The sequence below is a fragment of the Podarcis melisellensis genome (genome assembly GCF_964234715.1).
Source record: "Podarcis melisellensis genome assembly, chromosome: 4".
Classification (NCBI taxonomy): domain Eukaryota; kingdom Metazoa; phylum Chordata; class Lepidosauria; order Squamata; family Lacertidae; genus Podarcis; species Podarcis melisellensis.
Window position 1 is genome coordinate 91,412,210 of NC_138531.1, and position 17,281 is coordinate 91,429,490.

The 17,281-nt window shown below is 46.6% G+C and overlaps 1 protein-coding gene across 1 annotated transcript in view; it reads left to right on the plus strand.

Annotated features, from left to right (window-relative positions):
- The window catches only part of ME3 (malic enzyme 3), a 94,828-nt gene that overhangs the window by 60,462 nt on the left and 17,085 nt on the right, over positions 1-17,281 (plus strand). The window contains exons 6-7 of the mRNA XM_081909864.1: positions 7,583-7,744; positions 11,441-11,544. Of these exons, the coding sequence (XP_081765990.1) occupies positions 7,583-7,744; positions 11,441-11,544 (266 nt within the window). The remainder of the gene's footprint in view (positions 1-7,582; positions 7,745-11,440; positions 11,545-17,281) is intronic.

The following is a 17,281-nucleotide window of genomic DNA, read 5'->3' on the forward strand; positions in this document are numbered from 1 at the left end:
TAAAAGCATGAGTCTGACCAAACTGCGGGAGGCAGTGGAAGACAGGAATGCCTGGCGTGCTCTGGTCCATGGGGTCACGAAGAGTCGGACACGACTAAACGACTAAACAACAACAACCTGTCGATAGCTTTCTAGGGAAGCTTTGCCAAGTCACCAGCAATATCTCCAGGATCACTTGTGGGGCTGCTTTGCAAGAAACGACCCCATTTAACATTTACAAGTTACAAGTTTGCACAGTGTAAGCAAATCAAGCTTGGAGCAGTCATGGGGCTAATTTGTGGTTTGGTATTCTTAAAACACTTGAGTCTCATGGGTGGTAGAGCTGCGCATGCCCAATTGCATTTGCTCTGGTTTCGTCAAAATTTGCCATCAAAGTGCGAGGTCCTTTGTTTCCTGCAGTCCCACGCTTGCTAAATTCCCACGTCATTTACAGTTACCGTCTGGCATGGGATTGTTGTCAGGGACTAAAGCCTGGTTCAAAAGTGCATGGAGGCAAACTGTGTTAGAAAGCAGGAAACCAGAGCCACGTCGGAGGAATATATCCAGGATTCAAGAAATGGCATTTTCCCAAGTCAGACCATTGAGTCCATGAAGCTTCAGTATTGTCTGCGCTGACTGACAGCAGCTCCTCAACATTTCAAGCAGGGGATATTCCCAGTCCTACCTAGAGAACTCTGAGGTCGCCATTCTGTATAGAAAGCAACTTGTGTTAGAGGCACTATGCGCCTGAGTGCTGGGAATCAAAAGTGGAGATAGTGCTGTTGTGCTCGGGTCTTACTTGTGGGTTTCTCACATGCATCTGATTGGCCACTGTGGGTTTCCGTTGGATTTCTCCAACATCCCTCCAAGAAAATAAACAAGAGCCCTGCTGGAGGGCAACCAAGATGATCTGGGAACGAAGCCTTATGAGGAACGCTTGAGGGAGTTGGGTATGTTTAGCTTGGAAAGGAGGAGACTAAGAGGAGATATGATAAAAAGGTAAAGGGACCCAGCCACAGACGACTCTGGGGTTGCGGCGCTCATCTCGCTTTATTGGCTGAGGGAGCCGGCGTACAGCTTCTGGGTCATGTGGCCAGCATGACTAAGCCGCTTCTGGCGAACCAGAGCAGTGCACGGAAACACCGTTTACCTTCCCACCGGAGTGGTACCTATTTATCTACTTGCACTTTGACGTGCTTTCAAACTGCTAGGTTGGCAGGAGCAGGGACCGAACGACGGGAGCTCACCCCGTCGTGAAGATTCGAACCGCTGACCTTTTGATCGGTAAATCCTAGGCTCTGTGGTTTAACCCACAGCACCACCAGTGTCCCTAGGAGATATGATAGCCATCTTCAAATATCTCAAGGTCTGTCACATGGAAGATGGAGTAAGTTTGGTTTTTTTCCAGTTCTAGAGGGTAGGACCCAAACCAATGGCTTCAAGTTACAAAAAAGGAGATTCGACTAAACATCAGGAGGAACTTTCTGACAGTAAGAGCTGTTTGACTGTGGAACGGTCTCCCTCAAGAGGTTGTGGACTCTCCTTCCTTGGAGGCTTTAAACCAGAGGTTGGATGGCCATTTGTCATGGATGCTTTAGCTGAGACTCCTGCATTGCAAGGGGGTTGGACTATGTGACTATGATTCTATGGATCTGGCAAGCCCATCTAGCTTCAACATGGTGTCTTCATCGTGGCCAGCTAGATGCCTATGGGAAGCCCACAAGCAGCAGCTGAGTGCAACAATTCTCTCCTCACTTCCAATTTCCACTTGCGATATTCATAGAATCACAGAATTGTAGAGTTGGAAGGGAAATCCAGTCCAACCCAGGAATATTTTCAAGGCCATACTGCCTGAGACAGTGCAGGTGTGGTACCTAGCCTCCGTGACGAGTAGCCGATAATGTCCATGGGTTTCTCTAAACCCCATTTACAGTGGTACCTTGGGTTAAGTATTTAATTCGTTCCAGAGGTCCGTTCTTAACCTGAAACTGTTCTTAACCTGAAGCACCACTTTAGCTAATGGGGCCTCCTGCTGCCGCTGCGCCGTCGGAGCACGATTTCTGTTCTCATCCAGAAGCAAAGTTCTTAACCTGAGAGCCAGTGTGGTGTAGTGGTTAAGAGCGGTAGTCTCATAATCTGGGGAACCGGGTTCGCGTCTCCGCTCCTCCACATGCAGCTGCTGGGTGACCTTGGGCCAGTCACACTTCTTTGAAGTCTCTCAGCCCCACTCGCCTCACAGAGTGTTTGTTGTGGGGGAGGAAGGGAAAGGAGAATGTTAGCCGCTTTGAGACTCTTTAAAGGGAGTGAAAGGCGGGATATCAAATCCAAACTCTTCTCTTCTCTTCACTATTTCTGGGTTAGCAGAGTCTGTAACCTGAAGCGTATGTAACCTGAGGTACCACTGTATTTACAGTCATACCTTGGGTTAAATGTTCTTCAGGTTGAGCGCTTCCGGGTTGTGCTCCGCGGCGACTTAGAAGTAACTTCCGGGTTTCGCCATTTGCGTATACGCAGACAGTCAAAATGACGTCACGTGCATGTGCGGAAGTGGAAAATCGCGACCCGCGCATGCACAGATGCGGGTTGCATTTGCTTCTGGATGCGAACAGGGCTCTGGAACGGAGCCTGTTCGTATCCAGAGGTGCCACTGTATTTAGAGCATTTGCACCCAGTTCTTGAGGCAGCAAGTCTCCCAAAAAGGCTTACAGGCAATCAAATCAAGACAGGCCCTCGCCACGGACTTACAATCTTCGAAGAAACACAGCACGCGAGGGGAAAGGGACAGGGAGAGAAGAGGAAAATCAGGCACCAGTTTCTGAACAGTTCTTCCTATAATGACCAGTTGGCACAATTCAGGAGCTCCTAATGGATCTGGGCCCCAGCCAAGCCAGAGGCTTTTAAAGCCATCCAGGTTTGAGCAACGCTTTGAAACGTTGGTTTTGGTGCCAGAATGGTGTTGGGAGCCTCCCGCAAACCATCACGTTCCCACATCCCAGCAGTGGATAAATGCTAAAAGCAAGATGGGGTGAGATGGAAAGCAACAACTCCCTAAATCAGGATTTCAAGTTTTAAACCGTGGATTACTCAGTCAAAGCTGTGAGTTCGCGAGCTGCCAGGGCTCAGCTTCAATTGGGGGTGATGCGAGTCGAGTTACTTTTAGAGTCTTATCCTGTCCTGATTCTTTTGTGTTGCTGTAATACTGTAAAAGTAAGTGGATTTCCCAACCAGCTCATTTGGTATATTAAATTATAAGTCATCTCTGCACTACGTCAAAAAGGCACCTGCGTTTGTGTTTTGGGTTAAATGCACATTTACTTAATTTGATAGCGGTTTGAATTTCTTTAATCTAATCTGCACACTTAATTATGTTCAGTTCTTGAGTTGGCTAAGCAGCAGATGGTTAATCAGCTCAAATGCCTTTAATCAGCAGATAGCCACACCGACCTTACTTTTCTCAAAGTAATACTCGTTTCAAGTTTACAGTGACAATGGGGCTGAGAGACCCCGGAGCCAATTGAATGCATGCATCTATTACAGAGCCAATGTATATCATTCCCTTTTAATCAGGGTTTCACTGTTACAAAGGACTTGGAGAATGTGGGGCCTGCTGTCTGCTTAACCTCATTCTGTGTCTGGCTTTGAATTGGTTTCTGCACCGAGAATGTCCCCTGACCTAACTCCTGATTAGGTGCAACGAGGAAACTTCCGATGAGCGAGGGTTGGTTCTGCAGTGTGTTTATAACGAGTCCAATGGGACACAGATGCGCAGCAGAGTTCAGCCAGCAAATCTAACCCACAAATATACACACACATGCTTTTATTTTCCGTGCGTGTTTAAAGACAATAGCTTTCCTCCACCCACGCCCATGTCAGAAGCGATTACCCGTGTAGATAACTTTGCACATAACTTTTGCAACCGAAAGCGACTGGCAGACCTGGAAAAGAAGGAAGCTGTCGGTCCCCTTGGGTGACGCTCATTGCTTTAGAGTGGATAGCAACGCCTATTTATCTTCTGACCGCAGCAGCAACAAAAAACCCGCTCAAGCCATATGGCAGAAGTTTTTAAATCCCCCAGTGAATTCTTCCTTTAATCATCTGAAATATGTTAAGAATATTTTACAGCGAATTCCTTCTGAACTAGGGAAAAATTCCTCGTGAGTTCTGTTGTTCTGTTCCTAAGTAAACACAGCTTTTATTCCTCTTCCACCCACTCCCTAAAGCAGGTAAATCTGATGAAATATCCGACAGTCTCGTAGTCTTGCATTCACTGCCCTCTTGCCCTGATATGCCTATGTGCACGATCCCTGTTAGAATCATAGAATTGTATAGATGGAAGGGACTCTGAGCATCATCTTGTACAGGCATAGGCAAACTCGACCCTCCAGATGTTTTGGGACTACAACTCCCATCATCCCTGACCACTGGTCCTGTTAGCTAGGGATGATGGGAGCTGTAGTCCCAAAACATCTGGAGGGCCGAGTTTGCCTATGCCTGATCTAGTCCAACCCCTTGCAGTGCAGGAGTATGTAGCTGTCCCGTATGGAGATCAAACCTGTGGCCTTAATAGCACTATTCTCTAGCCAACTGAGCTCAGAAGGACTCCACTGCCGTGTTTGGGTGCAGTGCTAAGCCACAAGCCATGGTTGAGCAAGTTGGGCTGGACTCCTAACTCCTGCATTCTTCCAGGCATTTTAACCTGTGCATTTTTAAATTTTGAAGGGTCTTCTTCTTTCGTCGCATTTTTGTTGTGGTGCACATGGCGGTACCCAGCCCTGAAATTATAAACAGAGTGAAGAGCAGTATAAAAGATGCTTTAAGTCAAATGTTCTCAGATAGCTCTTGTGGCTTACCCAAGGAACATGATCTGCAGATCCAGCCCCAAACTAGACCCAGCTATCAGGGGGTGGTTTAATACTGGGAAATCGCTCTAGGTTATGAATTTGCTGAACCAATTTTTTAATGGAATACAAAAAAGGGAGGCGTGAGGAAGTCAGGAAAACAAGTTAATCAAAGATGAGAAATTTAAAAAGAGGGATTTTTGTTTTTTGTGTTAAATGTTTGTATTTTTGTACTTTTGTATCTTTGTATTTTTGTGTTTCTGTATTCTTCTTGTGTTTTTTCTATTTGTTGTTTTATAATTTCTTTATTGTCAAAACTTAATAAAATATTATTTTTTAAAAAAAGGAAATCGCTCTAGGTTAATTACAGCAAGGACTACAAGCTGATGGCATTCCAGAGCAAGGAAAGGGGACTCAACAAAAAAACAAAAACAAAAAAAACCCCACACAATTCTCCTTTTGTTAACTATGTCCTGGATTCTGATTTCAGTTTTTATTTATTTTTTTGCTATGGGCTGCACCGGGCACCGAATTGTAAACTGGAGCTTGTCCCAGAGGCTGGAGGATAAGAAGAGCTAAATTACACCACTTAAAAGGAAAACAGAATTAAAGCTCTTTTAAATTGTGTTTTGCACTTCCTGTGGGTGATAAAGGCTACAGTAAATCATTTCAAAGCCTGCCAACTAGACGTATGAAAAATAAGCAAATTAAATTACTTCCTGAAGTTGCAATGGCTTCTAGTCCCTTTTTGCCCTTCAAAGGCAAAAAAGGCAAAAGCAGGGCAATCCTGGACTTTCAGCCCATTTGCACCCGTGCTTATCATGCCCTTTGCAGATTTCCTATCCACCTATTTACTTATTTATGGGGGGCGGGTTCCATCTGGTCTGCAACTGGAGTCAGTTTTTGTTTAGTTTTTAAGGGTGTTTAAAAGCAGACTGGGACAGGCATCACTTCCCACGACATACCCACATTATTTCCTTTGTCTCATTCCTGCTGGTGAGGGGCTGCCAGCTCTGCAGGCATAACTGGGCTCCTGAGCCCCACAGGGGTGCTGCAGAAAGAATGTAGTTGGTCAAGGGGTGGCATAACTGGGCTCCTGAGCCCCACAGGGGTGCTGCAGAAAGAATGTAGTTGGTCAAGGGAGCCATAATAATAATAATAATAATAATAATAATAATAATAATAATAATAATTTATTTATTCCCCGCCCATCTGGCTGGGTTTCCCCAGCCACTCTGGGCGGCTTCCAACAAAACACTAAAATACAATAATCTATTAAACATTAAAAGCTTCCCTAAACAGGGCTGCGTTTAGATGTCTCCTAAAAGTTTGGTAGTTATTTTTCTCTTTGACATCTGGTGGGAGGGTGTTCCACAGGGCGGGTGCCACTACCGAGAAGGCCCTCGGCGCTGGACCTCAGTGTCCGGGTAGAACGATGGAGGTGGAGACGCTCCTTCAGGTATACTGGACCGAGGCCGTTTAGGGCTTTAAAGGTCAGCACCAACACTTTGAATTGTGCTCAGAAATGTACTGGGAGCCAATGTAGGTCTTTCAAGACCGGTTTTATATGGTCTTGGCAGCTGCTCCCAGTCACCTGTCTAGCTGCCGCATTTTGGATTAGTTGTAGTTTCCGGGGCACCTTCAAAGGTAGCCCCACATAGAGCGCATTGCAGTAGTCCAAGCGGGAGATAACCAGAGCATGCACCACTCTGACGAGACAGTGCACAGGCAGGTAGGATCTCAGCCTGCGTACCAGGTGGAGCTGATAAACAGCTGCCCTGGACACAGAATTGACCTGCACCTCCATGGACAGCTGCGAGTCCAGAATGACTCCCAGGCTGCACACCTGGTCGTTCAGGGGCACAGTTACCCCATTCAGGACCAGGGAGTCCCCCACACCTGCCGGCCTCCTGTCCCCCCAAAACAGTACTTATGTCTTGTCAGGATTCAACCTCAATCTGTTAGCTACCAAAAGGTTGATAACCTCTGCCTTGGGCTAACCACTCAGCACATGTGCTTAGTTTCCTCATGGGGGGAATAGCTCAAGCCCCTTAGTGATTTGGGTTGACCTTGTCTGCACATTTTCCTGCTTTGCAATTCGTTTCACTGCTTTGCTTGTTAGTCAGGTAGGATTCGCTCATTCTTTATTTTTAAGGTCCAGACATGCTTCTACTCATCAATATGCTCACTCACCATCTTATTAAATGAAATGTTAAGGCAGTTGTTATGTAGTGAAGTTCACCCTGGGCCAGCAGGGGGATACTGTAGATAGTTTTCACTCAGGTCCACGTCAGTTATTTTAGGCGGGAAACTCTGGGTTGTTGTTGCTACAATGTTGACAGCCGGCTGCCTATAAAAGCAGGCCGGCTGAGCTGTTTGCTGTTCAGTTTTCTGTTCCAGCTTACAAAACAAAGAGCAGCTTTGGAGAAATCGCTGTGTCGTCTGCCATGTCTACCCACTATTCTACAGCAGTTGCAAAGCCTCCAGGGGGGTTGGTGGCAGTGGCGAGTTCTCTCAGTGACGTCACAGGCACTAGCCCATCAGTGCCACACCAATACTCAATTCCCACTCCCACCCAACTTACAAACATGCAGCGTCAGTCTTTCGGAGAGGACAAAATTGCTCTGAAAGTGGCAAAGGTGCTTCTAGAACGGCCTCACTGTTGTGCAAATGTCCGCCTTCATTCACCCTGTGGAATACAATCTCTTGCACAGTCGTATCAAATGCTGCTTTTTTTAACAGCAAGCTTCTCTCTTCACTCACAGGCCATCGTGGTGACAGACGGAGAGAGAATTCTGGGACTGGGGGATCTGGGAAGCTACGGCATGGGAATCCCTGTCGGGAAACTCGCTCTCTACACGGCTTGTGGGGGCGTCCATCCCCAACATTGCCTTCCTGTCCTTTTGGATGTCGGCACAGACAACGAGGTGAGTTTGACTTGCTCATTTTCATTTGCTGCTATCCTAGAATCTCAAGGTAATGTGTGTGTCAGTGGAGGCTGGTCCATTAGAGCGTATGGGGCACTGCCCCAGGAAATTCAGTTAGCCTTGCACAGTACACCTCGGATTATCAGTTGCTGAGGATTACAGGAGGGGTGAGTGTTGCCCTCAGGTCCTAGTTTTGGGCGTCCCATGGGTCTCTGGTTGGCCGCTGTGAGATCAGGATGCTGGAATAGATGGGCCATTGGCCTGACCCATCTTAAAGGTAAAGGGACCCCTGACCATTAGGTCCAGTCGTGACCAACTCTGGGGTTGCGGCGCTCATCTCGCTTTACTGGCCAAGGGAGCCGCCGTACAGCTTCCGGGTCATGTGGCCAGCATGACTAAGCCGCTTCTGGTGAACCAGAGCAGCGCACGGAAATGCCGTTTACCTTCCTGCCAGAGTGGTGCCTATTTATCTACTTGCACTTTGACGTGCTTTCACACTGCTAGGTTGGCAGGAGCAGGGACCAAGCAACGGGAGCTCACCCCATCGTGGGGATTCAAACTGCCGACCTTCTGATCAGCAAGTCCTGGGCTCTGTGGTTTAACCCACAGCTCCGCCCGCGTCCTTACTTACCGCGCCCTTACTTACCGCACCCCATCTTACTTCTGCCCAATTTTGTTGGCAAAGGGGTTTAATAATGTGCATTGCGACACATGTGAGTACTTTAGAATATTAGATTTTGGATGCAGAAATCCAGGACAGTCCCTGAAATACTTTGGGTTTGCATGGTTGTCTGAATGCACGCACAGGCACAAAGCGACTATTGTAGCACAGTTTTCAGCTCTTGCGGAACCTCTTGGAATCTAAAACATTGCAGCAGGTATTGCAAGCCCAAGATAAATGCTGGATGCTCTCCCATCCAGCTGGCCGAAAACTCAAAACAGCTTTCCAGCCAGCAGGAGTTGAAGAGGTCCGCTCCATCTTTCAGCGCGATAATGGGGAGTTTAAAAGATCCTTGGCTGCCCAGGCCTGATACAGCCTTTACTCTTCCTGAAACCAACACATCCCTACGGCTGCTTGGAAGAGATTACATTTCAGCAAACGAAGAATGCCCCCGCGGGTGGCTGGAGGCTAATTAATTTCAGCGGTTTGTCAGATCACACACTCTAATTCTTGCAATAATAATATGAGAGGGTTGCATCTGTTAGCAGTTTTCTGCTTTGCGACTCCAGCAGTTTTAGCTTGTGCCAGAAAGGACATCTGCAAAGAGGGGGGTTTTTGGGGGGGGGACTGCCCCCTCTTCTTCTTTTAGCCAGTAAATACCTCGCGGCTTTTTGATGTGTCCAAGTTTAGTCAACAAAATGCTCTTTTTAAAAATAAAGCTTGCTCTCGCTCTCTTTTTCATTCGACAGCTTACCACACAGGTTGATAATGTGGTGCCTATGGGTTTGGATATGCCCACAAGTAGACTTTGCTGGGGGCTGAGGTCTCACCCCACCCTCCGAATTAAGGGAGCAGGAAGCCATCTCTAATAGCCAATAGAGGGCTGTTTTCAAGACTAATTTCAGGTGGAGTTACAGCTGGGAAGGGGGTGGTCTCCATGAACATCTCTCTTGTTCTCTTAGACTGGCAATGGCGCCCACCTGAGAGGTGCCAGAGCTGAGCTCAGGCTGCAAAAAAGGCCCTGATTCTATCCAGAAAAACCTGGGTTTGGCCTTGATAGTGGCACCTTTTCTTTTATTTATATATATTCCCTATTTTTCTAGCAGCAGGAGACAGGTGGCTCTTCCTTTAACCTAGTGCCCTTTGTCTGCGCAGAAAACACTGCTATAAAACGTTGCCTTTTTCCTCTGCGGACTTCGTTATGGCACAGAGGAACTTGAGTCACGACTCAGGGAATCCCCTTTTACGCTTCCTGGCGATAGAGCACAGCTGTGCGCCTGCAGCTTTGGAAAACAACGGCAACAATGAGGTGGGAGCGCCTGCAGCCCAGCCGTCCGTGGAGCAACAGGGAAGTCACGGGACAATGGGGGTCTGTTGTTGGGATGCCCCCTGCATCCCTTGCCTTTGATACAACTACCAAGTCTTTACAGGGTACAAACGGCATCCCGTTCCACTTAGTCACCGAGGCCGGTTAGTCATCACACCTGCTTCTGTTTCCTTCGCTTTGAGCCAAGATCCTGTTTCCCACCAGGCTAAAAGCTGAGGAAGGCCTTGCTGTGAGTCATCAGCTGCGCTGGACGTTCCAGTTTGGAGCAAGCATGGTGGCCGGGATGGAAAATCATTTGGGAAAACAACAATGTGGTCCTGCAGCTATGCAGGCCTTGACCTTGCCACTGGCCTGTTGGGAATCTCATACAAAGTAAGACACAAGATCACAAGAACAACCCCGCTGGATCAGTTCAAAGGCCCATCTAGCCCAGATGTCTAAGGGAAGCCCCAAAGCCAGGACCTGAGTGCGAATTTTCCCGCTTGAGATTCCCAGCAACTGACCAAACATTCTGAGCTTCCTCTCTAACCTTTCTCCAAAGGGAAGTTGCTCCATCCCCTTTATCAGTTTGGTTGAGCTTTCCAGAACCTTTCCCATCTCTATACAATATTCCTTTCAAAGGAAAGTGACACGGTATTCTAAATGCAACTGCACCATATTTTTTTGGAGAACAGCATTATCAATCAATCAATCAAATCTTTATTATGGTCACAGACCAGCATAAGTAGGGTGGGGGTACAATAATTTAGAATCGTTTTGGAAATCTAAAAAAGTATTAAAACAGAAGGTATCTCTAAAAGACTATAAGAATCTAAAAGAAGGGTTAGGAACATTAAACGGATATGGAAGAGCATAAAAGGTTAGTATGTAAAAGACTACAACTATCAGTTTAGAGAGCACTCTGATGTGAGTGTTCATTATATCTAGTTTGTGGCACATCTGACAAATTGTCAACCCTGCTGTGCAGAATCTGGCAACACTGTATGTTGGAGCAGGATTGGTATCTGACCACAGCAGGGAGGTATATAATTGTCCTGTGCGTCTTGGGTATTTATGGAGTAGTGGGGAGATAAGGCTAATACGAATGTCTCTATAGTATAGGCACTGGAAAAGCACACGCTCTCTTGTTTCAGTTACAGATAGGTAGCCGTGTTGGTCTGCCATAGTCAAAACAAAACAAAATCCTTCCAGTAGCACCTTAAAGACCAACTAAGTTAGTTCTTGGTATGAGCTTTCTTCAGATAGTGTGCATGCACACGAAAGCTCATACCAAGAACTGACTTAGTTGGTCTTTAAGGTGCTACTGGAAGGATTTTTTTTCTGTTGTTTCAGTTTGTCCAGAGTCACAGGTGCATTGTATCTCCAAATAAGCAGTCTTCCTGTATCGACCTTCAAAACAGCATTAATGATCGTGGCAGTTTTAAGTTCCAAACAACCCCATCCCATTGCTATGCTAGAACGCCGAGACAAGGATAAGACCTCACACTGCAAAATATATCTGCATTTGCTTTATCCCCTCGGGGGGCTGGTTTAATTGCACAGAAACCATACAGCCTGCAGAGTTGGGTCTTATTTAGGGTTAACCACCTGAAATGGGGGTAACGATTAGGCATCCTGCTGAATGGGTTGAATATGAGTTTCTACCTTGCTGGGCCAAAAAGCAGCAGCAGGCAGACATTGTTGTTTTTTCTCTCTGACTCCGTTTCAGGCCCTCCTGAACGATCCGCTCTACATTGGCCTGAAGCACAAGAGAGTTCGTGGGAAACAGTACGACAGCCTGATTGATGAGTTTATGCAAGCAGTTGCTAACAAGTGAGTGGGATTTCGAGTGCGCGTGTTTCCTCCCATTAGCTGCTTGGCTTTAAGAGAGGTTAAAACTAGCCACGCAAACAGTCCGTTTCAAGGCAGGGCTTGGGCAGAGGGGAACCATTGAATATGTGCCCCTGCGGGTGGTCTGAGAATGACCCTTTGTGCTCGAGTCAAGGTTATTTATGTCCACAGAAATCTGATGGGAGAGAGACTCGTTTATCTGGAACAATTTCCTGCTGTCATCGTAGGCCCCTCAAGAAGGGACAGATGTGACTCACAGACATGTTAAAAGAGGCCCGGTTATCACCAGGGTGGTTAAATGTATTTTTCATTTCTGTATATATATATATATTTTTTTTAAAAAAGAAACCCAGGATTCTTTGAGGTTCAAAGCATGGTGGTATACAGTGGTACCTCGGGTTAAGAACTTAATTCATTCCGGAGGTCCGTTCTTAACCTGAAACTGTTCTTAACCTGAGGTACCACTTTAGCTAATGGGGCCTCCCGCTGCTGCCGCGCAATTTCCGTTCTCATCCTGAGGTAAAGTTCTTAATCCGAGGTACTATTTCTGGGTTAGTGGTGTCTGTAACCTGAAGCGTCTGTAACCCGAGGTACCACTGTACTTTTAAATGTCTAGTTCCGATGCATACACTCCAACGCCCCTCTGATCTAAATTGGGACGCTGGTTTTTTGGTCCCCAGCTATTGTGGGAGTTAGTGCATGAGACCAAAAATACGACCATCTTTTGGTCCGGCACTCTGGCGTGAGCCAGCTGGACTGAAAAATGAATTGGGACAGTATGCAGATGGGGTTTGAGCGGTAGGGGAAATTATATAACCCCCGTGCTTATTTTAGCAGATTAGAATATTTCACTTTGCATAGCTATGCAAATTCAGATAAAGAGGGACATTGGAAACTGCCTTCTACCACATCAGGCGACTGGTCCACTTAATTCAACATTGTCTACACTGACTGGCAGCACCAGGACTTCAGACATCTCTATTTGGAGATGCCATTACGATCTTTAGTGCACAAAGCATGTTCTCTACCACTGAGCTGTGGCCCTTCCCTGTAAACATATCAGCAGAAATTTGATAAATAAACCTAAGCATACATTGGTGGGAGAGATCGAAAAGAGAGTAACGGTGATTGGGGTCTCGCAGACTCTCTGTCCTTTCTCCATACTGGTTCCACCAGTAGTTTAGCAGGCCCTTTGAACACGGGTCTTTAAATTGGAGCACAATTGTAAGCATTTAGATTCCTGTGAGAACCAGGGAGCTGCTTCCATTGGGAATCTCTCCTACCAGCTCAGAGAAACAGGGAATTTAATAGAACACAAGAGAGGAAACTTAAGTGAAGAGTCACTGCTCTAATGTGAACGTTACAATTCATTAGTAACATCCAGCAGCTGTTCTGATCTTCCAAGATTCCTGGAGGCGCCTGTAATTAGCCACTTGGTGATGGTGCCTCAGGCATGTAGCTATTTTTCAAACGTGAGCAATTAATAGATTTTGGAATAGCGATGCCAAACAGAGTTGTTAGGTTGGTCTGCAAGCCGTTCCCCTATAGCAGATCAGCTGGTCGGTGATGCTTGCAAATTCACTTATAGGGCAGCTGTGGTTTTACCTGCCCCACACCTGACATCGTAAGGCAGGTGGGTACGGCTTCACATGGCCAGTGTGTCCTCAGTTTGGGAGGCTTGGCCCTCCTGAATAGGCTCATGAACTTGCGGTTTCCCGTAAACGACATGGGACCCAAATATCTTAAGAGTTACCTTCGTCCATAATGAATTGCGGGGGGTTGGACTAGATGACCCTTGGGTCCCTTCCAGTTCTAAGATTCTATGAATCTGCCGGACCCTTGTGATCATCCATTGAGATCCTCTTCCATGTTCCCTTAACCATCTGCAGTACAGCTTGTGAGCACAGGAGACATATCCCATTTTTGGGTGGTGCTAAAACAGTTCCAATGCCCTCTGAAAAGACTGGGAAGATAATTAAGCAAGGGTTAAAATGATTTTTAGTTAAATCACCTGCCTTTTAATAATCAGTTAAGTATACGTACATTTGCATATTTATCAAAATGCTTCAATTTGATAAACAAAAACTACCACTCTGTTTAAAAGAAGGAACATCTTCAACATTTTCTTCTCCTTCAGTGCTAACCTAGATCCAAACTGTGTTAAAAATAATAATAATTAAAAGTGTTTCCTTATTTTACAGCATCACCGGTTTTATTTTTCTCCCTCCGCAATTAAATTGGTTTCCAATTAAGAAATTAAAGTTTTGTTTGATGCACCTGCCAATTAAACGGCAAGCTTATCATCTCTGCGAGGTTGTCGTTCTCACCATTCCAGCAGAAAGGGCAAGAGGCAGAAATTCCAGGGGCAGATTGGGGGGATGGCCGAGCTAGCACTCCTGGGGAGTAATCCAATTCAGTTCACGTTTGCAGGTTAACCTATCTAATGATGTGTGTGAACAGCCATCCTTCGAAATTCACACTTCTCTGAATTTTGCAATGCACTTCTTGAGTTAAGTTGCGTGTTGCAAAATGCACACACACAAACACACACACACACAGTGTGAATAAAAAAGCATATATCAATGAAAAAAGCATTCAGAGAATTATATTAGTGGACATTGCACACAAAATATGTCAGGAGAAATTCACACTAAGATGCCAACGAGTTTTCATGAGGGGTTCAAGGGGGCGATCGCAGTAAGTAAACATAAGGGTGGAAAAACAAGAAACTAGAGAGGAAATGAAATTGACAGATTCACCAATCCCCAGCTGCCTCTAGAGAAATTGAACCTGATACCAAAATTCACCAGTGAAACGCTTAAAACAAATATGACCTCATGCTGATTTCTCTTGACCTCATTTGAGGCCTATCCACACTGAGCTGGAAATAAGTCCCACTGAACAGAATGGGACTTACTTCTGAGTAGGCATGCAAAGGATTGCACCGGCTAAGCTGAAAAACCCTGTGCAGAATTGCAGGCTCCACCGAACTCGGTGGCGTTTGTTTCCAAGTGAAGAACATGTAGGATGTTACTTCCCATATCCTCCTCCCCTTTGCTTCTTCCCTCTCTGCAATACTGTGCCGCAGCCGTGTCAGTCGTCGGTCTCCAGGTATCAGGGAAATGCTGGATTCTGGTCCAGCCTCAAAGCTGCTGCTTTGTGTTGGCATGATGGGCGTCTGAGCAAGCGACTCAGATGCGCTCCCACACTCTCAGGAGCGCTGTCGCTGAAGTCTCATTAAACTGTCAACAGCCTTCTCCTATTTCCTTTCACGCCGCACACCCATTTTGCCAGGCTGACTGCGAAAAGGAGACGCTCGCTCCCTTTCATCAGCCCTCCTCCCCTGTTTTGACAGCAGGCCGCAAATCCCGAGAAGGCAGACACTCGGGACGACCGGCGCAACTTTGCTGGAGGAGGAGGAGGAGGAGAGAGCAGCAGGAAACGTTGTTGAGAGATGCTTCGTTCAGCCAGTATCCCTGACCCAAAGCTCCTAGGGATGGGGGACCCATGACGTTCGCCATCCCCAGATGTTGTTGGCGTTCACCATCATCTCTGACCATTGGCCATACTGTTAAAGGTAAAGGGTCCAGTGATGAGAGACTCTGGGGTTGCGGCGCTCATCTAGCTTTACTGGCCGAGGGAGCTTTACTGGGTCGTGGGCCCAGCATGACTAAGCCACTTCTGGCGAACCAGAGCAGCGCACGGAAACGCCGTTTACCTTCCCGCCGGAGCGGTACCTATTTATCTACTTGCACTTTGACATGCTTTCGAACTGCTAGGTTGGCAGGAGCGGGGACCGAGCAACGGAGCTCATCCCATTGTGGGGATTCAAACAGCCGACCTTCTGTTCGGCAAGTCCTAGGCTCTGTGGTTTAACCCACAGTGCCACCTTAAAAACCATTTAAAGCAACTTGCAGGCACCAAGAGCAAAGAGGTGCATCTTCACCATTGGCCAGAAGGTCCCAGGTGCAACTCTATGGAGAGAGAATTTCACAAATTTAAGGGCTGCTGCAGAGAGAGCGCCCTCTTCTGGTCCACCACCAACACTCCTAAGCTTCTAAGGGAGAAGGAACTACCAAGAAGGCCCCCTTTGCTGATCTTAGAACCCGAGGTGGGTCTGTAGAGATAGAAGTGGTCTTTCAAGTATTTGGGACCTGAGTCGTTGAGTTGGAATCCAGCAGCATCTCAATGGCAGTAGGAGGCTTCAATAGCCTTGAGCTGGCAAATTGACAAATTAAAGTAGATTTTGAGCTCCTGCACAACAAAACCGCTTCCTCCCGGAGTCCTTTCTGCAGCCAGGAAAGTGACAGGCGAAATTCATCATCAGGAAGTGTGGGATAACGTGTACTTGACACCCGACATTGTCTAACCTCCCCACAAAAAAATCAGGACAGACGCTCGCTAAATAGCCAGCAGGCAAATCACAATGGATTCTGAATGCACAGGTCATCTGAAAGCACTCACGAGAAGTGGGTTGGTGCAGTAGGCCTGGGAATTTTCCGCCAAGTATTCATTTGTTTGCAGAGCCCCGCTGAGAGGCTGTGCCCTTTGCTCCAGCTGAGTGCCGATTCCTGATACGTGGTGACGTGGTAAAGCTCAAGGGCGGGAAGAGTACCTGTTCTTGCTAACAGGATTGTGAGGCCAAAGGCAACCAGCTTTATTAAACGCCAACCCTGGAATTTGGGGCCTTCTCCAAACTGATGCCAAAGTTTTTTACTCGTTTTGTACCCCAAGCCCTGTGTTCTGTACCCCCCCCCCCAAAAAAAAACCCAGCAATTGATACATCAAACTAGGATTTGCTATCAGTTTTGAGGAGATTCTAAATTTCGGGGTTTGCATAAAGCTTATGCAACCTCCAAATCCACCCCCCCCAAGAGATTTCTTAATATTTTTATATTGCGTTGATTTTCTTATCCCTTTTTGTTTATTCTGCACTACCTCTCATATGAGTAGCCTTGGGTGACTTGGAATAGAAAGAAGGGATATGAAAACAGGTTTTCATAAGAAATACCAAAAAATGTTACACTTATTCAGTCTTGGGTGCCCACTGTCAGATCCAACCACTTTAAGTGGGGACTCCCTAGTCGACCTGTTTACTGAGTATTCGTCTTGATTTGCATGTTGCAAGGCTTGCATGGGGGGTATAATATTTTCTATCCATGTACCTATGTCCTGCAATGAGCTACTTCGTTGTTTTTCTTACCTACAAACATCTCCCAGTGCAAACATCTCCAGGGAGAAGTCTGCTCTCTAACCAAAATTCAGCCCCTTAATCCTGCCTTCCTCTGCAACCCGGGAGGGTTCCAAGAGGTAATTGGGACCAATTATTCCAAGACTCTGCTTCTGTGCTTATGCCTCCAACCATGCCACCCTTTCCCAGCTGTGAGAAAACATTGAGTCATGTGAACTTCCCCTTGCAGTTTGCAGTCCAGCAGTAACTGGACTTCATGTGATGTTAGCGCACGTTTTCATAGACCGATTTCTTCAGCCCGATGAGTCTGAGGTGACCTTTCGTTTTCCTAATCGTGCAGTTTTCACCCTTTCTGATTTTTGCATCATCCACTAACCAAGAATGCATACTATTTCCCCACTGCAAGCACTCCATGCTTGCCGGGTTACTCATTCTCTCTGCTAAACCCATCAGGGCAAACCCTGGGCTGGCTATCTTCTTTTACTAGCTCAAGGGAAGAGAGACTAAACTTGTGGGAAGCTTCTTTCC